The sequence below is a fragment of the Labrus bergylta genome, chromosome 19 (genome assembly GCF_963930695.1).
Source record: "Labrus bergylta chromosome 19, fLabBer1.1, whole genome shotgun sequence".
Classification (NCBI taxonomy): domain Eukaryota; kingdom Metazoa; phylum Chordata; class Actinopteri; order Labriformes; family Labridae; genus Labrus; species Labrus bergylta.
The window spans coordinates 17,942,175-17,961,450 of NC_089213.1; the positions used below are offsets into that span (position 1 = coordinate 17,942,175).

Genomic DNA, 19,276 nt, shown 5'->3' on the forward strand with positions numbered 1-19,276 from the left:
CTGTTTATAACTATATCATGACAAAATGAGCTGTTAAGAGGAACACTTTTTAAATAGTGCCATTGTAAGGCTTCCACCTACAGTAAAGATCACTAATGCTGACATTAAGAGCCACAAAAAAAGTTTAGACATCCCAAATCTTAGTCTTTTAATGGATTCACTTGTATGCGTTTTTTAAGCAGAAATAAAAACACAGACAGCCTGGTTCAGAAAAGGGCTATGAGCTAATTAGGTGATTTCTTTACCCCTGAAAAAACAGTAGGGGGGGGTGTCATATTTTTTGGGTTACTTGGGCTTCAAATTACAGTGAAATGATGTCAGATGAGTTTACTTTAAACGGGCCAACTCATCTTACTCATCTTACTCATTTTAACCCCTAATACTCCCCACCTAAAAATGAGCTAAAGAATTTATGGAAGATTGAAAAGTGTAGGTCATCAAGAAAATATGTAAGATGAATCGACTGTAAAGGGCCATTAAAAAAGAAAGGTGAACAGATTTATGAGGGCGAGTCGACATGAACACAATGAGTGTGTGTTTGTGGTTGAACAGTGATGAGACCAGACCAGCGTGATGAAAAGCCCAGCCGACTGATAACATAAACACACCATGGAGAGAGAAAGAGGGGAGAGGAGAGAAAGACAGGGAGGTTAAAAAGGTGTGGGGTGGTTTGTGAAGAAGAGAAGAAGGGTGGTTTGTGTCAGCTTTAAAATAATGACAGGTGTCATTAAGGCACTGATATTGAGCAGTCTTGAGGGTGTTTATGCTAGTTTCTAACGGGGGAAATTCTGTCTGCAGAGACCAGACAAGAGAGACATAGCCTGTGTAGAGAAATCTGTAAGTGGAGGATTTTGGAGATGTTTCACACAAAAGACCATGGAGTGTGTGTTTGCATCATTACCATAATTAAGAGTGACTGCTGAGAGTGCACAGACGGAGTTGTGTTGGCACTATACTCCCCCTCTGAAATTCCCAATTGAAAAATTATGTGAATGAATGAGGGGAGAGGCGTAGCTGGCTCGACAGATGGGGTCAAACAGAGTAGATAAGGGACCTGTGTGTGTGTGTGTTTCAGTGCTGCTGGCACGCTCACAATCCCTGTGTTTTGGGCTGTGTTCCAAGCCAAACATGTCCAATTTCTCTCTAGCATAGGATCAGGCCAAAGATGGTAGACTATTGTGTCCTTTGTCCTTCAGTGGCTCTGTTTTCCACAGGCTCAAAATGCTTAAAATGTTGAGTTGTTTGGTAAGTCTCTGCGGCTCCCGCTCAGCAGAGCAGCCGGCGAGGCGAGGTTACTTTATGTCATTGGAATCTGTTCACAATGGACCCAAACCCCCCTCTTCCTCCTTAGCACCAGCTTGTGAACCCCCAGAGCTCAAACTCTGCGTTTATTGACCCCCACCCCTCTCTTCAACTTCTTTCTCCCTCGCTTCTGATCCACCCCATCATCCATCTAAGCACAGTTTGGGTCCCCTACCACACACACACACACACACACACACACACACACACACACACACACACACACACACACACACACACACACACACACACACACACACACAGGAGCTGTATGTGTGACTAAATGGCTCCCAGAAGAAGAAATAAAAACATGAGTGTTCAATTCAAGGTTCACATGGAATGCACAACTCCTTGTAGTAAGCACTTTACCCCTCTCCTCCTCCTCCTCCTCCTCCTCCTCCTCCTCCTCCTCTCCCCTCTCTCTCTCTCTCTCTCTCTCTCTCTCTCTGATAGCGTCGTTGCCATGGCCACACGTCCTGCATGACTCGTTACAGTGGTTAAAACACGGTCACTCTCATGCCTTTTTGGTGATGTTCAGTCAGCAGGTTGGTGCGCACTGGCTGACAGCAGTGCCTTCGCTGTGTGTATATCAGATCGCGCTCTGCCCCGGGATGAGTTTTGACCATCAGCTGTGAGAGCGACGCGGAGGTAGCCTGTATTGTGGAAGCACGCGGGGCGGCGCGCACATCGATCCACACACCTGCTGGCTGGCAAACTGGCTGGATGGATGGAAATCGATGGAGGAACTTGCGCCGCAATCGAGCGATTGCTTCACCTCCTCTCGTGTTCCACGGGGGAGCGCGCTTGTAAGCTGATTTAACCCGGGGGATGTGAATAACTCTCCGGGATTAGAAGGTTATTGGGTGAACGACGACAATGCTCCGCGGCTCGTCCCGGCACTCCCGCCTATTGTTCGCGCGGCGGCGGACGCACCGTGCCCGGTCTCCCTCTGATCGTCTCCTCTAGCTGTACCTCGCCTCCCCGGTGTGGATACGGATAATATGACTTCCTGGCTCCGCACTTACGTCAGCGTCCCTCTCTGTCTCCTGTTGGTGTGTCTCTGCGCAGTGGAAGCCTCCGGTGCCGGTGAGTGGAGCCTCATTAGGGGCCAGTCACATCATATTCCAGCAATTAGTCAACATCTTGTATCATGTCAAGCTTCCAACCCCCCCATCTGCGCGCTCTGCAGGATTCCGAAATGTTTCATGTAGGGGATTTCAGATTAAATTCCCTACACAGCTGTCATTTCCACATGTTTTTGGCAGATTACAAGTATTCAATGTTAAAGAGGAAAATCCAGGTTTCTAGGGAGCTTTTTTTAACTGCCTCATCCTCTTGTTCCAGCATGTATTGATTACTTCTAATTAGAAGTTCAACGCTTTACCTATTCAGGGCTTTGCCAGAGGCCAGGATTGCTAATTGGGTCATGTCTGCTTGTTAGTGGGCTGTTAGTGATGCTGGGACCTGCAGCCTTTCTCTGTCCCACATTCCAGCACTTAAACAGCTCTGGAAAATAGGATCCCAGGAGATAAATCACACCAATGAATCATTAATCCAACTACCAGTCATCCCTCGGTCCATTTTGGGCCTTTTCACACCGCAAATTCTTCAGATCCAGCAACCCTTGATGTATTTTCCTGCCAATGCTGCATAAAACTACCCTGCCTGAGGGATTTTTCACTGTGTCACTCCATTAAAGCATTTGTGCACGTTAAGCACTCACTGATTGACTCATGAATACATGTCCCCAGTGTGAGGGTGTGTGGGTGTGTGGGAAATGATCCATTGCACCACTCCAGTGGCTCGAGCACCTGTTCCCACACTCCAAAGCTGTTTTTCCCCCTCCCTTAAACCCACTGAAGAGCTCCTCATATGAGATGCTGAGCGGTGCTTTCATCACCAAAAGTGTGCATGAGATCTTTAAATGTCCGCAGGGCCTCATGCTGCATGGCTAATGAGTGTTGACACACACATTCTTTCATATGCTAATCAAAGATTCATCTTGGGTTGTCTCTACCGGTTTCATTTCTGTACCTCTTTCTTCCTCCTCTTTTCTTGCTGCAGGTGACAGTGTTTGTTGGTCTCCCACTATCTCTTCTTGTGCAGAGTGTCTCAGACGAGGCCCGCAGTGTGCCTGGTGCTTCAAGGAGGTAGGAATGTTTCTAAATGTGTGTTTGTGCGAGAGACAGAGAGAGAGAGAGAAAAAAGAGAACGTGGTGGACATTCAGCGGCATTCCTCAGATGACACACACACTCTCAGAGCTTTGATGCCATCCGCAGATGTGAATATAATGTGTATGTTCGGGCTTAGTGGCCTGCCCCTGTGACCTGGATGAGTGCGTCTGTGTGTGTGTGTGTGAATGGCTCCATGCATGCTTTCTCATGAGACGGAGCCACTTTCTATCCATGTGTTTAGTCTAGGCGCACACACATATCACTGCTCCTCTCTTGCCTGTTGCTGTTTGTCTGTATCTGTCTTTGCTTTCCGGGTGTCAGTCTGTCTCGTAAAAGGCCCACCCCCGAAATCAGCTTTGAGAAGCTGTAAATCCTCAACAGCCGCCACACAAGTCACAACACACACACTCAATCACACACACACAAAGTCACTCTGACCCGACAAGACAATCGACACATGTGTGTTTACAGACTTCAGGTGCTTTCCCATCCTTTGAACCCTCATCTTATATGGCATAATTAAACAGGGCCAGGTTCAGCAGTGTGTGTGAAAGCATTCAAACACCACCTCCTACACATAAAATAACACACACACATCTAGCGTCATGGATACATGCTTGAAAAAGCACCGACAATTAAGCAGATACAGTGCTTGAATTGTTGCTCATTTTTTCCATTGACCTTCAGTTTAGTTAAATTACTCTGTGAGGAAAGTCCAGGGGAGCCACTGTGAAACTTTTTTAGTAATCAGAGATTTTGGAGGGGCAGGGGTTCATATTCACAAAAGGGTTTTTTTTTTCACAGTCAACTAGTTATACACGCAAAAAATGTATAGGAGATGTGTCTGGTGGTGAATGTGCAGAAATTGTCTTTTAAGTGTAGAAGATGTATCAAGATGAAACAGATACGAGAGGGAAACTTTACTGAGAAGAGGTGTCCAGTGAATGTGATATCGTTACTCACAGAGGGAACATGGCAACATGGATAGAAGTGAACTAGCAAACTGATCTGAGCGTTGCAGCACAGTTAAAGTTCAATGTATATATTTTGAAATTTAAATTGAAGTTAGAATGAGTCCAAAAGGCTCCCAAATGCAATAGAAGTTCATTGAGCTTTGCACAGAAGCTGTTTGAAGAAATATTCTTGAAAAGTCTAATTTTTACTGTTATTATACAGGCACTTTATGAAAGCCTTTACTGTTTTGTTACGTGAATAAAAAGGTTGAATTGTTTTACTGAAGTCCAACTTTTAGTTAATCAGGGTTAGTTGCTATAAAAGAAGCTGTTCTTCTACTTGAGTAATGAATGTACTCCTGCCACCTATTCATCAAAGTACTTTAATCTTTAGAGTTCATGTCTTTGTATTTGTGGGTGTTTTCCTAACTTACTGAAGTATCAAAGGTCACTAATCCACTGCAGTAAAGCTGAAAGGCATGAGCTTGTTTTGGGAAAGATTACAACCAGAATCCCTCATTGAGGGATGATTACATTATACCTTCCAGAAGAAAAAAACCCTATTTTTCTATCCACCAGAGCTGCTGCTTTCATTGAACATTCATTCTTGATTATATGTGTAGAGATTATTGTTTGAGATGGATGAATGAACAAAAATAGGACACTTCCTTATTCACCAAGCTGATGAGTAACCATGGGATCACATACTACAAATAGAAATGCTTCGAATAAAATACTACCAAAAGTAAAAAAAAAATAATAATAACAGGAACAGAAAATGAAACTGGAATGAGTGTTTGTGAAACTGGTTTCTTTTATGCCATGTTTTCTAGTGGGGATTTAAGTGTAGATTTGTTTCTATCTAATCCATCACTGTACTTCCACAAAGACATAATAAAGATAAGAAACTAGAGTAGGCGAAAGGTTAACGCTGGAGCAAGTCTTACTGTCTTCACACATTGACTCAAGGAGGATTGTTTTAGATATGAAAGTTAACAGCTGCTTAAACCAAACACACAAGACTATATTTACAGATTATTTATATATATATGTATATATACATATATATATATTGCAGCATGAGTCTGCACAAACTACAATTCAATTTAGAATCCAATACAACCCTCTTGTTTGTGTCGCTTCTTCTTATCCCTGAAACGCGCTTAGAGTGATAGCATCTTGAAAAAGGGCGCCTGGCTGTTATCTTCCAAAATGCCTGGCAGATTTTTCTGCTGTCATTTGGGTTTCTTCAATTTAATGTTGCAAAATGGAGAATACAAAGCGAGAGAAAAGTAACTACTGTTTGTTTTCCAACATTGACTAATTCCTTCCTCTGACCTTGTGTGACTTTCAGGACTTTCTGGATGGGACGGGCCCGAGCCAGCGCTGCGACCTGTTGGAGAAGCTGCTGCATAAGGGATGTGAAGCGGACTTTATGGAGCGGTCAGAGGTGAAGGTGGAGGTCAATGCCACTATCAGCAGCACACAAGTGTCACCACGGGACATCAGCATCAACCTCAGACCAGGTAGACAACAGAGACCTTCTTGATTTGTGCCTCAGTATAAATTCATGTCAATATGTAATCACAGATCTCTGATTTGAACTTCTTTGTTTGTTGTTGTTTTCAATCAATCAGCTGATTGAACTTGAAAGATGTTGTTTATTTTTTGTGTTTTTAGGTTTGGAGGCGAGCATCATTGTGGCTGTTCAGCAGTTGGAGCGTTATCCTGTGGATCTTTACTACCTGGTGGATGTTTCAGCATCTATGCAGGAAAATCTTGATCATGTAGGTGTTCATAAACTCAGCTGACACTTATTTACCTTGAGCTAATTATGCATTTCTGAGGTTTAAACTAAATTCTGTTTTTAGTTATGGCTGGAAAAAAAACAAGACTTTTAAACACAGATTACAGGTTGTCGTTACACTTTGACTCTATATTAAGATGGACGACAGGCCTCCTCATGCTGTAGTGAGGCAAAAATACCCTCGCAATGACGCTGACATTTTGTTCAAGGGACTTCATTTGGAGCCAGAGTGTGCTTAGTAGTCCCTGCCAAAGTTTTGGTGTCTCACCCCTTCTGCCAAACAAAACACACATTTAATTTACCTATAAAACATTCTGTTTTTTTCTTTTCTTATTCACCTATTTGTTGTTTCAATATTCCTTTGTCCAACGGCATCTCCATGTTTTCCCTGCTCCAGTTGAAGACGGTGGGTGTGGCTCTGTCGCTAAGGATGACAGAGCATTCCTCAGACCTTTGGCTGGGTTTCGGCTCGTTCGTGGACAAACCTGTCTCCCCCTACATCAATGTCCACCCCTCCAAGATTAACAACCCCTGCAGGTGAGACACAGAAGGATAAAGTCACTTTTATTATCATTCTTTTTGTTAGGGTATGCATCTGTTACAAAAGAATACATCTTTAACATCTTAAGAGTAAACCACTTGTTTTCTAAAATTGACTTTTACTTCTTTAAGTGATGCAAGAGGAGAACTCTGCCGAGTCATTACGTTAGAAGAATGCATACTGTTAGTCTGACTAAAACTGGACTTTTGAACTGTCTAATTTCTTGACACATAGCTGCTGCAGTCTGAAACAGCTAGGCCCAAATAGTTTTTAAGTATTTTAAAAATAAAACACATCTCTGACCAGGGCAAGTAGCCAATCACAGTCAAAGATTATTGGGTGGCCATTCAGATTCAAAAGGGGGCCATTCAATGCCACCTTCTGGACACGCCCCTGGAACTACCCCCCTGGAGATACATTCTTGAATGTTGCCACTAAAGACTTTCTGTCTCTCCCCAGTGATTATGAGATCCGCTGTCGCCCAGCTCACGGCTACCACCATGTCTTAAGTATGACCAAAAATATGAGCGAGTTCACACGAGTGATCAAACGTCAGCGCATCTCAGGAAACATGGACACACCGGAGGGAGGACTGGATGCTATGCTGCAGGCTGCTGTCTGCAAGGTATGTATTTATAGTGTGTGAGTGTGTGTAACAAATAGAAATTCACATAAATACAATATATTTTTGAGTTGCTTGTATACTTTCTGAAAAATGAGGGTTGACCCCATATTTGGTAGTAAGCTTGCCTGCTGGTGAAAGAGGCAAGATTGCTGTCTGGTGGCACTCTGACTCAGGGTTTTATATTAACTCAAGAATCCCAGTAAGTAATGACAACACTGCTTGGGTATGACACGCACACATACGTTTACTCACACAGACACACACGGTCAATTATAGCTGCAGGAGGGCTGTGAATCACACCATGCAGGGGGGCACTGAGTAACCAGTCTGTAGGGAAACACCACAGTGGCCAAAAGTCCAGAAATAGACTCTCCATTATGTCAGACCTACTTCTAAACTCATTGGGTTTCCTTAAATATACACACAGACTCGCACAGTGTTTTTTTTTCTCACACTGTCATTGACGAGTCACAGACACAGAGGCAGACTCAGTGACTATAGTGGAGGAATTTGTGCTGCTCTTCATTTAGTGGATCATTACAGAACAAGCTGATCACTATGGAAACTAATGTAGTTCAGATGAGTAAAACCTTTGAATTGCGGTTTTTTACCACATGTATAAATCTTGAACAAAATAAAGCATAGGCATATTTTCTCCATCAGTCTGTGTGAATGTGGCTGACTAGTGATATCAGGGAATCAGAACGAAGGACTCTATTTAACTGCTCCCAAGTAACAGAATATGAGATTAATTTGCAATGGTAATTTGGTTTTCTTTAGATCAAAATAGGTTTAAAAAAAAGTATTACTCACATGGTACGGTGTCCTGATTCCTGTCTGTCTTTAGAAAGCAGTGGGTTGGCGACCAGAGGCCAAGCGTCTGTTGCTGCTGATGACCGACCAGCCGTCTCACCTCGCCCTGGACAGCCGCCTCGCAGGGATTGTGACGCCAAATGACGGGCTGTGTCACCTGGAAAACAACGTCTACACCGAGAGCACAAGGATGGTGAGAGGAGGAGGAAACTCAGTGGACTGTAGCTTTTTAACTGGGCTGACAGTTACTGTCAAGAAATATTGCCTGTAATAAAGTAATTGTAGGCTTTGGTTTTTGCATGTATTTCACAAGCCGAAAAAAAATTGTTTCAAGCCTGAGTTGGGCTGGTTTGCTATAGTATTAATTGAATTCTTTTGGGGAAAATCAATCAAAAATGCGGTCAGTAGTCTCAGATTTTTTTTCTTAAATGGCAACATTTTTTGATAACTTTCGTCCTCAATGACAGTATGATTGACAAATCATCGATTTTAAGGGTGTAATTTCGGGCTTCAATATATATATATTTTTTTACAGTTTAATCAACAAAGAAAATAAGTCCCTTGTCAAGAAAATATTGGAAACCTGTTTCTGTGAAGCCATGGTTTTAAGGTTTTATTGACTCTAGTTTATGGGGTGAAGTTATCGTTTGTACCGTGCACTGTCAAGTTTATGCTATTTGACTCTAAAATTATACAAATTATTATTATGCAAATTCATGAGTGAACTTAACTTAAAAGATGCATACTGTTGGTTGGCTGTTTTTCAGGACCATCCCAGTGTGGGTCAACTGTCTGATAAGCTGCTGGAAAACCACATCTACTCCCTGTTTGCTGTGGAGAAGCAGCAGTACCAGTGGTACGAGGTAAACTCTCACTGAAACATCATATGACCAACAAATGATAGTAAGAGAATAAACATTACAGCAACCGTCTCCTCCCTTTGTTTCTCTAGGAGTTGGTGCGCCTGCTGCCTGGCTCATATCTGGGAAAGTTAGGCCTCTTCCAGGCTCCAAACCTTATAGAGCTGGTGGTAGATGCATACAAGGTACTCATCAACTCTTCCTGCAAATTTTATGAATGGCTTCTTTCCTCTCGCTGTATACTCTGCATCCTTTAGAGAAGAAATTAGAGGACAGGAATAAGCGAAAGGTCAGAGAAAAAAAGAGTACAACACAGTGTCTTAATTGTATAGGCTGATCTGCCCTGGCAACATGAACTCTTTAGCCTTTTTTATCAAGAAAGCCGAACAAAAACACATTCCTTTTTGTAGAAACAAGGCCTCACAACCCAAACCACAACAATATTGTCCTGAAAGTTTGTACTACTTTTATTTAGCCGCAACATTTAGGTGGGACTGTGCAGACTGCAAAAACAAAAAGTCAGGAAGTAATGCAAGTTTTAAAACTTTGGAAAACAGATGACTGGAGAAGTGCTTGGTCGCTGAAGGCCTACTGAAACAGAAACAGAAACACAGAGATGTGAACAGGAGGTTAAAGGAGGGTGTGTGTATGGGCTTCGTTCAGCTGGCAGCAGTTTTGGCTGTAATCTAGCCTCAGGCACAACGCCCCATTGTTTGCCTCAGAGAATCTGCCGAATCCACAGATCCGGGTCTACACACACACACACACACACACACACACACACACACACACACACACACACACACACACACACACACACACACACACACACACACACACACAAGCAGCAAACAGAAGCTTGCATTATAAAAGCTATCAGATCCCCACAGGACCCATGTGTCCCAATCACGGATGAAAACAACCAACCTATTTTTGGCCCCACCTCCTTTTTCCCATACCCCCCTCCGTTTCCCCATGTATATTAGAAGGAAAGAAAGAAAGGACGACAATGAGGGCTTTCTAGGGACATGTGACAACTTCAATTAATCACACTTCCCCCTTTTTACTTATCTATTTCTCGCTCATTACTTTGCACACACACGTTAGATTCATTCATTATTTATACTGTCTCTGTTCTTCTTACTCCCTTTTATCTCAGCCTACATTCCTGTGCAACTAGCATAACAGTAGAAATCTTTATGTTTTTCCGTCCTTTCCCCCGCTCTCTACATCCAGAGGTTGTTGTCGGAGGTGGCAGTGTCTGTGTCAGTGGAAGATAAGGCAGTCAGCAGGTACTGGGTGTCTGTATCTCCCATATGTCCTGATGGAGCCACTGCTAACAACCAGAGTTGCCTCGGGGTGCAGCCCAACCAGACGGTACAAACGATGAACACACAACAGTACACAATCACACAAACACAGGATAAAAACAGTTCCAAAAATAAGCAAAAAAAAGCTGAAAAATCTATCAAAGAATGTAAGCTCCTGGAGATGTCACAGGACATTTATTGGTTGTATTGGATTACTTTGACACATACAGTAACACCCACAGAGTCATCACTGAGCGCTCTGGAAAGCAGGACAGATTTTGTAAATAATCCCAGTTGAGCGGATTACAGGCTGTGTTTAAAAGGAAAACATTTCCATGTGATTCCATGACCTTACCTAGCCTAACATGAGAGCCTCTATGCTCACAAATAGGACGTTTATAATGTGAAATAGGTCGTTGGAAATTCTGTTTTTTATACATGATCCATGTATTTACGAATAGAAACGACGTAAACAGTCTGTTACAAATCTCTTATCCATCTTTATCGTGTCTCTACAGGAAACTTGCAAATTATAACAGCTTCAGTATAATTGGAAATGTTCCTTCTGTTCACTCACTAAATGATAGATGAGATTCTTTTCCTCTGTAACCTTTTGGGGCTCTGAAATTTGTCGAACTCCAAGTGGCTTAATCGTTGCTTCATAGTCAGTCCATTGTGCAAAAAGATTGAAGTTTAGCCCCTGCTCTTTAATCCATGGGTGGATTAAAGTGAATAACTGAAAGTACCCACACTTACCAGAAGTGAGATAAAAAAAATCAAGCGAAAGGCCTTCCTGCAGCTGAAAGCTTTGGGATGAAACCACATCAACAGAATAATTATTTGCACTTACATTCAAGTTATTTAGCCAGCCTTTTAAAGTCGTTTTAGAGATAGCAATAATTATACAGAGAGAGATAACTTATTGTATATATTTCTTTTTCAATTTAAATCAAGAGATAAGCTTGAAATGCATGAAAAACGTTTTCTTTGCTGCTTTTCTCTAGAACCACATAGAATCTCTCAAGTATGGTGGCCCTGAAGTACCAAAAAGTTTTAAAAAAGAATTAAAAAAAAAGATATCTTGTGCGCACAAGATATCTTTTTTTTTTTAACTTTTTGGGAATTCAGGGGCTCCATAAGCAATGTAAGACACAAACGTCCACATGTAGGTGAAGGGGAAATGAAGGGTGATTAAAAAGTCTATCTTATATCTTGTATGTGCCAAGAGAAGTCTACAGCTAGCTACCAGCTTTGTGAGGATGCTATCATCACTCTGAGGCCACACGATTTTTAGCTAAATGCAAATCTGCTAATTTACCAACATTCAATGACAATGCTTGAATGCCTATTTTAGCACTTATACATGCTAAACATATTCTGATTGTTTAATCTTTACAGTGTCCATCTTAGATTGCTAACATTCTCAAAATGACCATGCATCCTGATGTTTAGCTGGGTTTTTCCCAAAGCAGTGGCAGTCTCAGTTTAGCATGCTAGCTTGCTAACATTTTGTAAATCAGTAGCCTATATGTACAGACTGATGGGAGTATTAATATTTTTGAAGGTATCTGAACATAAACCAAATAATAAGGTAACCAAATGTAAAGTTTACCTGATGAGGATTTTCAGAGAGAAATATCCTCTTGGAAATAAAAGAATTTGTAGGCTACCAAATTTCATTGCAATTCATGTTTAAATAGTTGTTAGGACATGTAAGTCGCAAACAAAGTAGTGTACTGACCAACAGTAAATTTGCTAACCAAGAAGGCAAACTGCTTCTCGGTTAAATCACATATTTACTATTTTGTCTCCAAACCCCAGGTCTACTTTAATATTACGATCGGCCTATACTCATGTCCTGCTGATGTGGAAGAAGAAGAAGTAACAGTTGTGATTCGCCCTGTGGGTTACAATGAATCCACCGTTGTAAGAATCCAAGCTACTTGTGGCTGCAGTTGTGGACAAACAAAGCGCTGCAATGATGACAGCCAATCAGCATGTAGCGGCGCGCAAGACGGGCTCAATCAAGCTCAGCAACTGGATCATGGACCAATTAAGAACTCAAACAGAGATTCAAACTGGAAATGCAGAGCTGAGGGGTCTGATGTGGACTGTAGTGGGCGAGGAGTGTGTGAGTGTGGGAGGTGTGTTTGTGAGCCGAGCCGACTTGGGACAGTTTACGGGAAATACTGTGAGAAGGACGATTACTCCTGCACGTATGGAGGAGGGCTGCTGTGTGGAGGTAAGGGATGCACACTTAAAAAACAATCACAAGATTGGACAATTTAAATTATACGGACTTTTGATGTGAAAAATTTTTTAGTTTACAATGTTCAAACTCCTTGTGTTTCTGTGTGTCCTTCTCAGGCCGAGGTGTATGTGTGTCAGGTGAGTGTGTGTGCGAAGATGGCTGGACAGGTGAAAGCTGCGGTTGTCCCGTCTCCACAGCGACCTGCCAATCAGCCAACGGTTTAATTTGCAGCGGACAGGGAAGATGTGTGTGTGGCGTTTGTGTGTGCGACTACCTCCAACACTCTGGAGACTTCTGTGAGAGAAGTCTTGCACACCAAAGCACCTGCCAATCATACTGGTACTTGTCACTTTCTGTTCAGACACAAAGCATGATGGGAGATGTTACAGGTCTATTTATAGTTGAAGCTGACTCTGTTGTTTTCTATCTCTCAGGAACTGTGTTGACTGCCATGTGTCTCACAGTTTCACACAACAAGAGGCAGGACATTGCAATAACAGCTGTAGCCACTCTGTAGGCTACATGGACAACAAATCAGGTACATCCAATTGAGCCAAGATAATCGGCTTCAAACACAATTTCACTCCTAAATTTTGTGACCTTCAGTGTTAAAAAAAAAAAAAGAATATGCTAGGTTTTGAAGAAGGATGTTGTGTGTGATTGTTTTTTTTTTTAAATGATCTATTTTTTGCGCAATATTATAAAAAAAAGCCAATTGAACAACGGCTTTTTACTTTTTTAAATAAGAGATTCTTGGTTTTTCCACATTTTTGAACACTAGGTTTTTGTTCTGTTTTATTTTGGTTTCTGTATTGTCAAAGAGTCTCAGTTTCTCATAGTATTTCCTAAATGATACTATTAAGGCTGCCATCATATGAATTTGTGATTTCAGGTCAATAATCACTTGCCACACAGTAAGTTCTCCTACAGATTTGAAGGGGACTGGCAGTCTGCGACCTAACAAGTTGTAGTGACAGATAATTAGGATTAGGGGAGCTAATCAGGGAGCTATTTATCAGAGATGTGTTTTGGCTGAAACTGCTGCCTCCTGCATCTGAAAATAGGATTCATCTGTAGTAGTAATTTGATCCCTTATTACAGTAAAGATATTGACCAGAAAGCTTTCAGGTGAGAACTTAGGACCCATAAAACAAGCCAGCTTTCCTCTAATGCTGCTCATTGATTCTTCTGTTTTTAGCCCCAAGCCATATTTTCACTGGGGCTTGAAGTCAGGATTGAAAAAACATTTGACTTAACTCTTTCTCTGTCTCTCTGTCTTTCTTATTCAGGCAAACAAAGAGAGGATCCTGGTGTTCAGTGTTTGTACATCAGTAAACACAGATGCCGCTATCAGTTTCTAACAAGCTCACAGTCTGGTCAGACCCAGCTCTACATTAACACAAGACCAGGTATAGTGTAAATACACACGCGCACACACACAAACACACACATGCATCCATTCGAGGTCATTTCCGTTGTTGCCATTGCTGCAATACTGCACCCTGGTGTATTTGAGTCAGCAAGTCTGCTGTCAGTGTTACAGCTGTATTTTACATTTCCATTTCAGCTTGCAGCTTATTTTTGTTCATTTTAATAGTCAAACACACACATGGTGCTTAAGTTAAAACCCACAGGTTCACACATGGTTACACACAAAAACACAAAAACACACACTCACACATGATTACATGTCCAAGTGTTACAGTTCATCCCCGCCTTCCCAAATTTTTGGAACAGCAGTGCTCATTGTGCGCACCCCCCTCCCTTCACCACCTCCACCTCCCTCCTCCATCCCAATGGGACACCCTCTTCCTGCTCACGCCCACTCCTCCCGGGTGCAGCAGGAGCCAGGTCTCTATGGTTACCCTGTTACAAAATGTCAGAGCAGTCTTTGGGCCCTTTGTATTGAGCGATGAGCCCGTCATCCACACATGCTCCCCAGCAGATCCCCAGCCAGCTGACTGCTCAGGGCAGCATCACTGGCACAGCTGCCACTGAGCGAACTGTCAGTGTGTAGAAATGGGAATGTGTGGAAAGTAGTTGAATAAATTTACTTTACTGAAAGACTTTCAACTTTTTTCAATGATGTGCTATTTTAAACTTCTACTCTCGTACAGCTTAATATAGCGAAACGTTTACCACTACCTACATTTTTTCAGCTATTGAATTACATGCATCGATGTATCTGTTTAAAATAACTTGATTATATGTATGACAATATGCAGAATTAACTTCTCTACTAACAATTTCAGTATAACTTTGACAAGTTTTTGTATTTTACTTTAACCAAAGTCAGATTTTGCTTGATGGATTTCAATAAAGTGCAGTATTTTTACATTGCAAGTATAATTACTTACTTTAACAACAGTTCTGATCTTTTACCAAGAAACTGTATATAAGTAGTGGATGTAGTGGTGGTTTTGAAAGTAAAGCCAACACTAAAGTACCCTAAACCTGCATTCTTTCTGATGGCCAGCAGGGGGAGACTTCCCTGTTTCCAAAAAGAAGCCTGATTTGTGTCAGTTATTTAATTTCCTCCTTTAAAAAAGCAGTATTGTTTAACATTTCAAGTCTTGCTCAGCACCGCATGATGTTAAACTCTAAATGATAGTCCCATTTTGAGTTAGGATAAGATTCAGGATAAGGGCTGGGGTCAGGTAATTGTGACCATTAATGTTACAGGTAGGGGTCTTAGGGACAAAGGTCCTCATAATACATGCAATTTGTATTTTTTGTGTAATAAAGTCATGAAGGCTCTGCAATTCCTAAATTGGCTGCATATTTAGTGTGTATTTTTGTGTACATGTGTGATGTTTCCTCCATACAGCAGTACACTCTGTCCTGAACTTTCTGATGGTAACAGTGAGAGGCACTGCAGTAAATCCTCTTTGTGTGTGTTTGTGTGTCCACAGAGTGTGCCAGCAGTGGGCGACTAGTGGGGACATTCCTGAGTGTGTGTGCTCTGACGGTGCTGTGCGGGTTGGTTGTGGTGGCTGTTTCCCGGCTGCTTCTGCAAACCAGAGGAAGGTCAGCAGGGGGCGCTCCTGAGGACGGAGGCTACCTCTGCACCGGAAAGGTTAGCTTTCAAAAGTCAAGTATGCTGTCGGGGTCATTTGCACTCAAGGGTTTTAATTTAGGGGCAGCTAATGTAGCCCTGCGGGCTTTTTGGAGAAAACGTAACCCTTTCGTTCTTTAGGATGTTTTTGTTTCAGTGTACCGTCCCCTGAAACCAGGAGTAAAAATTTTGATTCTGCTGTTAGTGGTACAGCTGTATTTCACATTTCCTCTCAAATCCCAGTTCAACATCCAGAGTGTCCAGATGTGTGACTTTACAGTGATGTACAGCACCTTTGAGAAGAAAGCAATAATGGAATTTTCAAAAAGGATGAAGGGAGGGGCTTTCTGGAGATTTGTATGTCTCAACTACTTTAGCTTATTCACAAGTTGGGATTCTCATGAAGGTTGTCTTCATGATATTGCTGATAAATCAATTTAAAAAAAAATGATGCATCTGTTTTGAGAACAGCTGATGTCTTACACTTTGTTCATCCCTGATTATAAGCCAAATGTGACATTCTACTTTCTGAGGATGCCAACTACACCATTAGATTATCTGAAAGTGTTTTCTCCTTCATTTAAAAGCGTCTTCTTTTATGGAAGAGGTACGTTACTGATTTTATTCAGTTCAGGAGTTTTCCAATAGGCACTTAATAAAATAGTTTTTACATAATATAAGGATTTTTATTCCAAACACTAAATGTTTACATGTTATACCAAATGTCAGTAAATGCAGCATTAAAAAAGTCTTAACATGAATAGCTCTTAATGTTGTTATGGTTACTCACAAAACAAGAGAAGTCTGTGTCTGCTCCCATTATTCATTTACAGGAGTTGGCTTGCCAACGTCTTTACAACAGACACTTCCTCAAACCACAGGTTGACATTATAGTCTTTAATCTTTTTTTAATGAAAGCAGCCCATTGTCTTACTTTGCATAGTCAATTTGAATTTTCTTTAAACCTGTAATCATAAATCCCTATAGGTGTCTGTATCAATAATCCTGTTTCTTTCCGTTGCTTTAAAAAAAAAAAGTCATGTAATGTCTTAGACTTATAAGCGTACTCAAAGAGACATTACAGATTTATGTTGACCTTGGATACATGCATGTGTATGTATTTGAGGCTGGTAATGACTTTATTTTCCTGTCCAACTTCAGGACCTGTCATACATCCCTACAACCAATGAGAAGACAGTTACTTACAGGAGGGACCGCCCCACTGACCGCCCCTTGGAGATGCACATCCAGGTTCCCAAGATGCCCCTTGGTGACCCCTGGCAGTACTAGGCCAAAGACAGAAGATACATTTAGAAGGAATCACAACTAAAGGCATCTTCTCTGCTCTTCAACCTTCATAAAAAAAAAACAGAAAACGACCAGCTGTATGTGGAGATTCTGAAAGTGGTAAACTTAACTATGAAACCTCCACGGCATCATATTTATAAAATGAGAACTCTTATATATAGATTGTGTGACAAATGTGGCCAGTATCCAGGAGATCAAGATGAAACTAAGAGCACAAGTCCCAGACCTCTTCTTCCTCTGTAGCAGCAGGCAGGCTGCTCCATCTTCCACAGGGTAAAGGGTGATCTCTACTCACTTTTTTTTTTTGCCATGTGGCAACTTATGGTCTAATTTAAGAGTGGATAAGAGAGTGTGTGAATGATTGAGTGTCTGTGTTGCAGGTAGATGCATGTGTGCTCTATCTTTGCTTTCTATTTATGATTTTATGGTTTAAAAACACTACATTCTTTAGGTGTATGGGATTTTGTGACACTCCAACATTCTCTATTCTTGTCTCAGTCTGCCCCCTTGTGGTAAATTTGAGGTAACACATTTTTTTCCTGAAATAACAGAGTCTGCACTTCTCTCTGCTGTTTCTTTGGATTATCTCATGAAGCACTCCAATGACTCTTTATGATTTTTTACTTTGGTTAGATTTTCTTTGTCTTTGTTGGGCTACTTTGTCTTGTTGTGCTTTTAAATGTGACATTTCAGTTTTGTTAACGGTTCAATTTCATTGCAAACTAGTGTTAATATATATCATTTATTTTGTCATGATTTTTGAAAATGTAGTTTCATATGATTGCCAGTTGTTGATAATCTGGTTAGACTTGCACTTGAACGTTTCTTTTGCATTATACTACTGATAACTGCGGGTCTGTATGAGCAGGAGAGCTGCAATTGTGGGTTTGAAATGGTTGGTTTGCTATATGTTGGGCATTATAAGGCATATAAAGCTAATGTAACAAATCCACGACACTGGAATTACAATGGGCTGAAAACTGGAAAATGCATCAACCAACAACTCTACATGAAGCCTCTGCAACATAACCAGAACTGTCTGCATGCAACTGCTGATCACAACAGGGCCATAATGGATACAGAACATTTCTGGTACAAACAAAGGTACAAACTTGCTCTGAAATTTCTGAGATCAGAGGTTAAATCGCATCCCTCATGCACAAGATCGTCTGCCTCCAAAGTTAAAGTTTCATGGCATTTTGAGAGATGTTTACCCCATCCTGTTCCTCTTTTGACCATTATTTAACACAATGTTGTTTACGACAATACCTGCTCTCTTTTACTGTAAGCCAGGAACACTAATTCATATTTATTTTGATTTTTTTTGTTCTTTTTATTTATGTTAATTGTACTAGTTTATGTTTGACAACATTAGTTATAACTGTTATGGTTATAGAAGAGTGCTCTCTATCTCTAACCATGAGGATCATTCAGCAATAAGTGAATTATCTCATCTCAGACAGTCTGGAATAACAACAGCACTTTTTCTCTGTAGATCTGCTGTCAATCAATGTGAATAGTTGCGTAGCATTAATGTTGTCTAACAATAAAAATTTGCAAGATTTTTTGCTTTTTTTTTAAACTGTTGAGTCCTGCCTTATTTGCCAAAAACGTTGAAGTTGGACTTGAAAATATTCATATAGTCATATTTTCAAGAGATCATTTATTTTTAAGCGGTTAAAAGTAAGGCAGTCCTAAATGACATGGTTTTCATTTGCAAACATGCCTGTGTTTTATGGATATAATCAATATTTAGTGTTCAGGTAAATGCATAGCCTGCGTGAATAATGTAAATATTTCTTTCTTGTTTTGTGCTGCAACAAAATACACGTGGTCCAGCATACTGGTGGCTACAGAAACTGAACACTAGGTGGAGATGCACACTTCAGCTATGAGTGTTACTGAACACAAGAAGCAACAGGCATATAAAAAGTGAGCATTTGGTAAAATCTCCAAATTATCTAAGTATAGTATTCTCTCAGGGGAAATTGAAAACACATTTAAATAATCCGCTTTTTCTTTTCTTTCCTGGACTTTTTGTAAACCAGATCAGCTCAGTGATAATAGCTGGCTCTTTAAGCTCCCAAACAGCTCTTCATATAACCACTGAAGTCTTTTTTTATAATTCACTCAAACTGAACTGTCTGTTTGGACCTAGGATTAAATGAAGAAGAAATAACAGTTACAGAAGGTTTGCCAAATGATTTATCAAAGCTCTTTATATCGTCTGAAATTTTTCTTTGACAAGGCAGACATTGAATAATTTCAATACCCTG

The 19,276-nt window shown here is 41.0% G+C and overlaps 1 protein-coding gene across 2 annotated transcripts; it reads left to right on the forward strand.

Annotated features, from left to right (window-relative positions):
- The first annotated feature begins 1,744 nt into the window (after window positions 1-1,744).
- itgb8 (integrin, beta 8) lies at window positions 1,745-18,563 on the forward strand. Of its 2 annotated transcripts, XM_020631695.3 has the most exons (16): window positions 1,745-2,388; window positions 3,367-3,452; window positions 5,785-5,956; window positions 6,111-6,217; window positions 6,635-6,774; window positions 7,238-7,403; window positions 8,251-8,409; window positions 8,984-9,079; window positions 9,169-9,261; window positions 10,313-10,453; window positions 12,208-12,628; window positions 12,754-12,976; window positions 13,072-13,175; window positions 13,927-14,046; window positions 15,550-15,713; window positions 16,854-18,563. In XM_020631695.3, exons 1-16 carry the CDS (start codon window positions 2,304-2,306, stop codon window positions 16,980-16,982), a joined length of 2,406 nt encoding a protein of 801 aa, XP_020487351.2. In that variant the 5' UTR covers window positions 1,745-2,303; the 3' UTR covers window positions 16,983-18,563. The 2 variants fall into 2 exon arrangements, with proteins under 2 accessions (XP_020487351.2, XP_065804280.1); XM_065948208.1 differs by lacking the exon at window positions 3,367-3,452 and having other exon boundaries at window positions 1,746-2,388.
- Window positions 18,564-19,276: the final 713 nt, after the last annotated feature.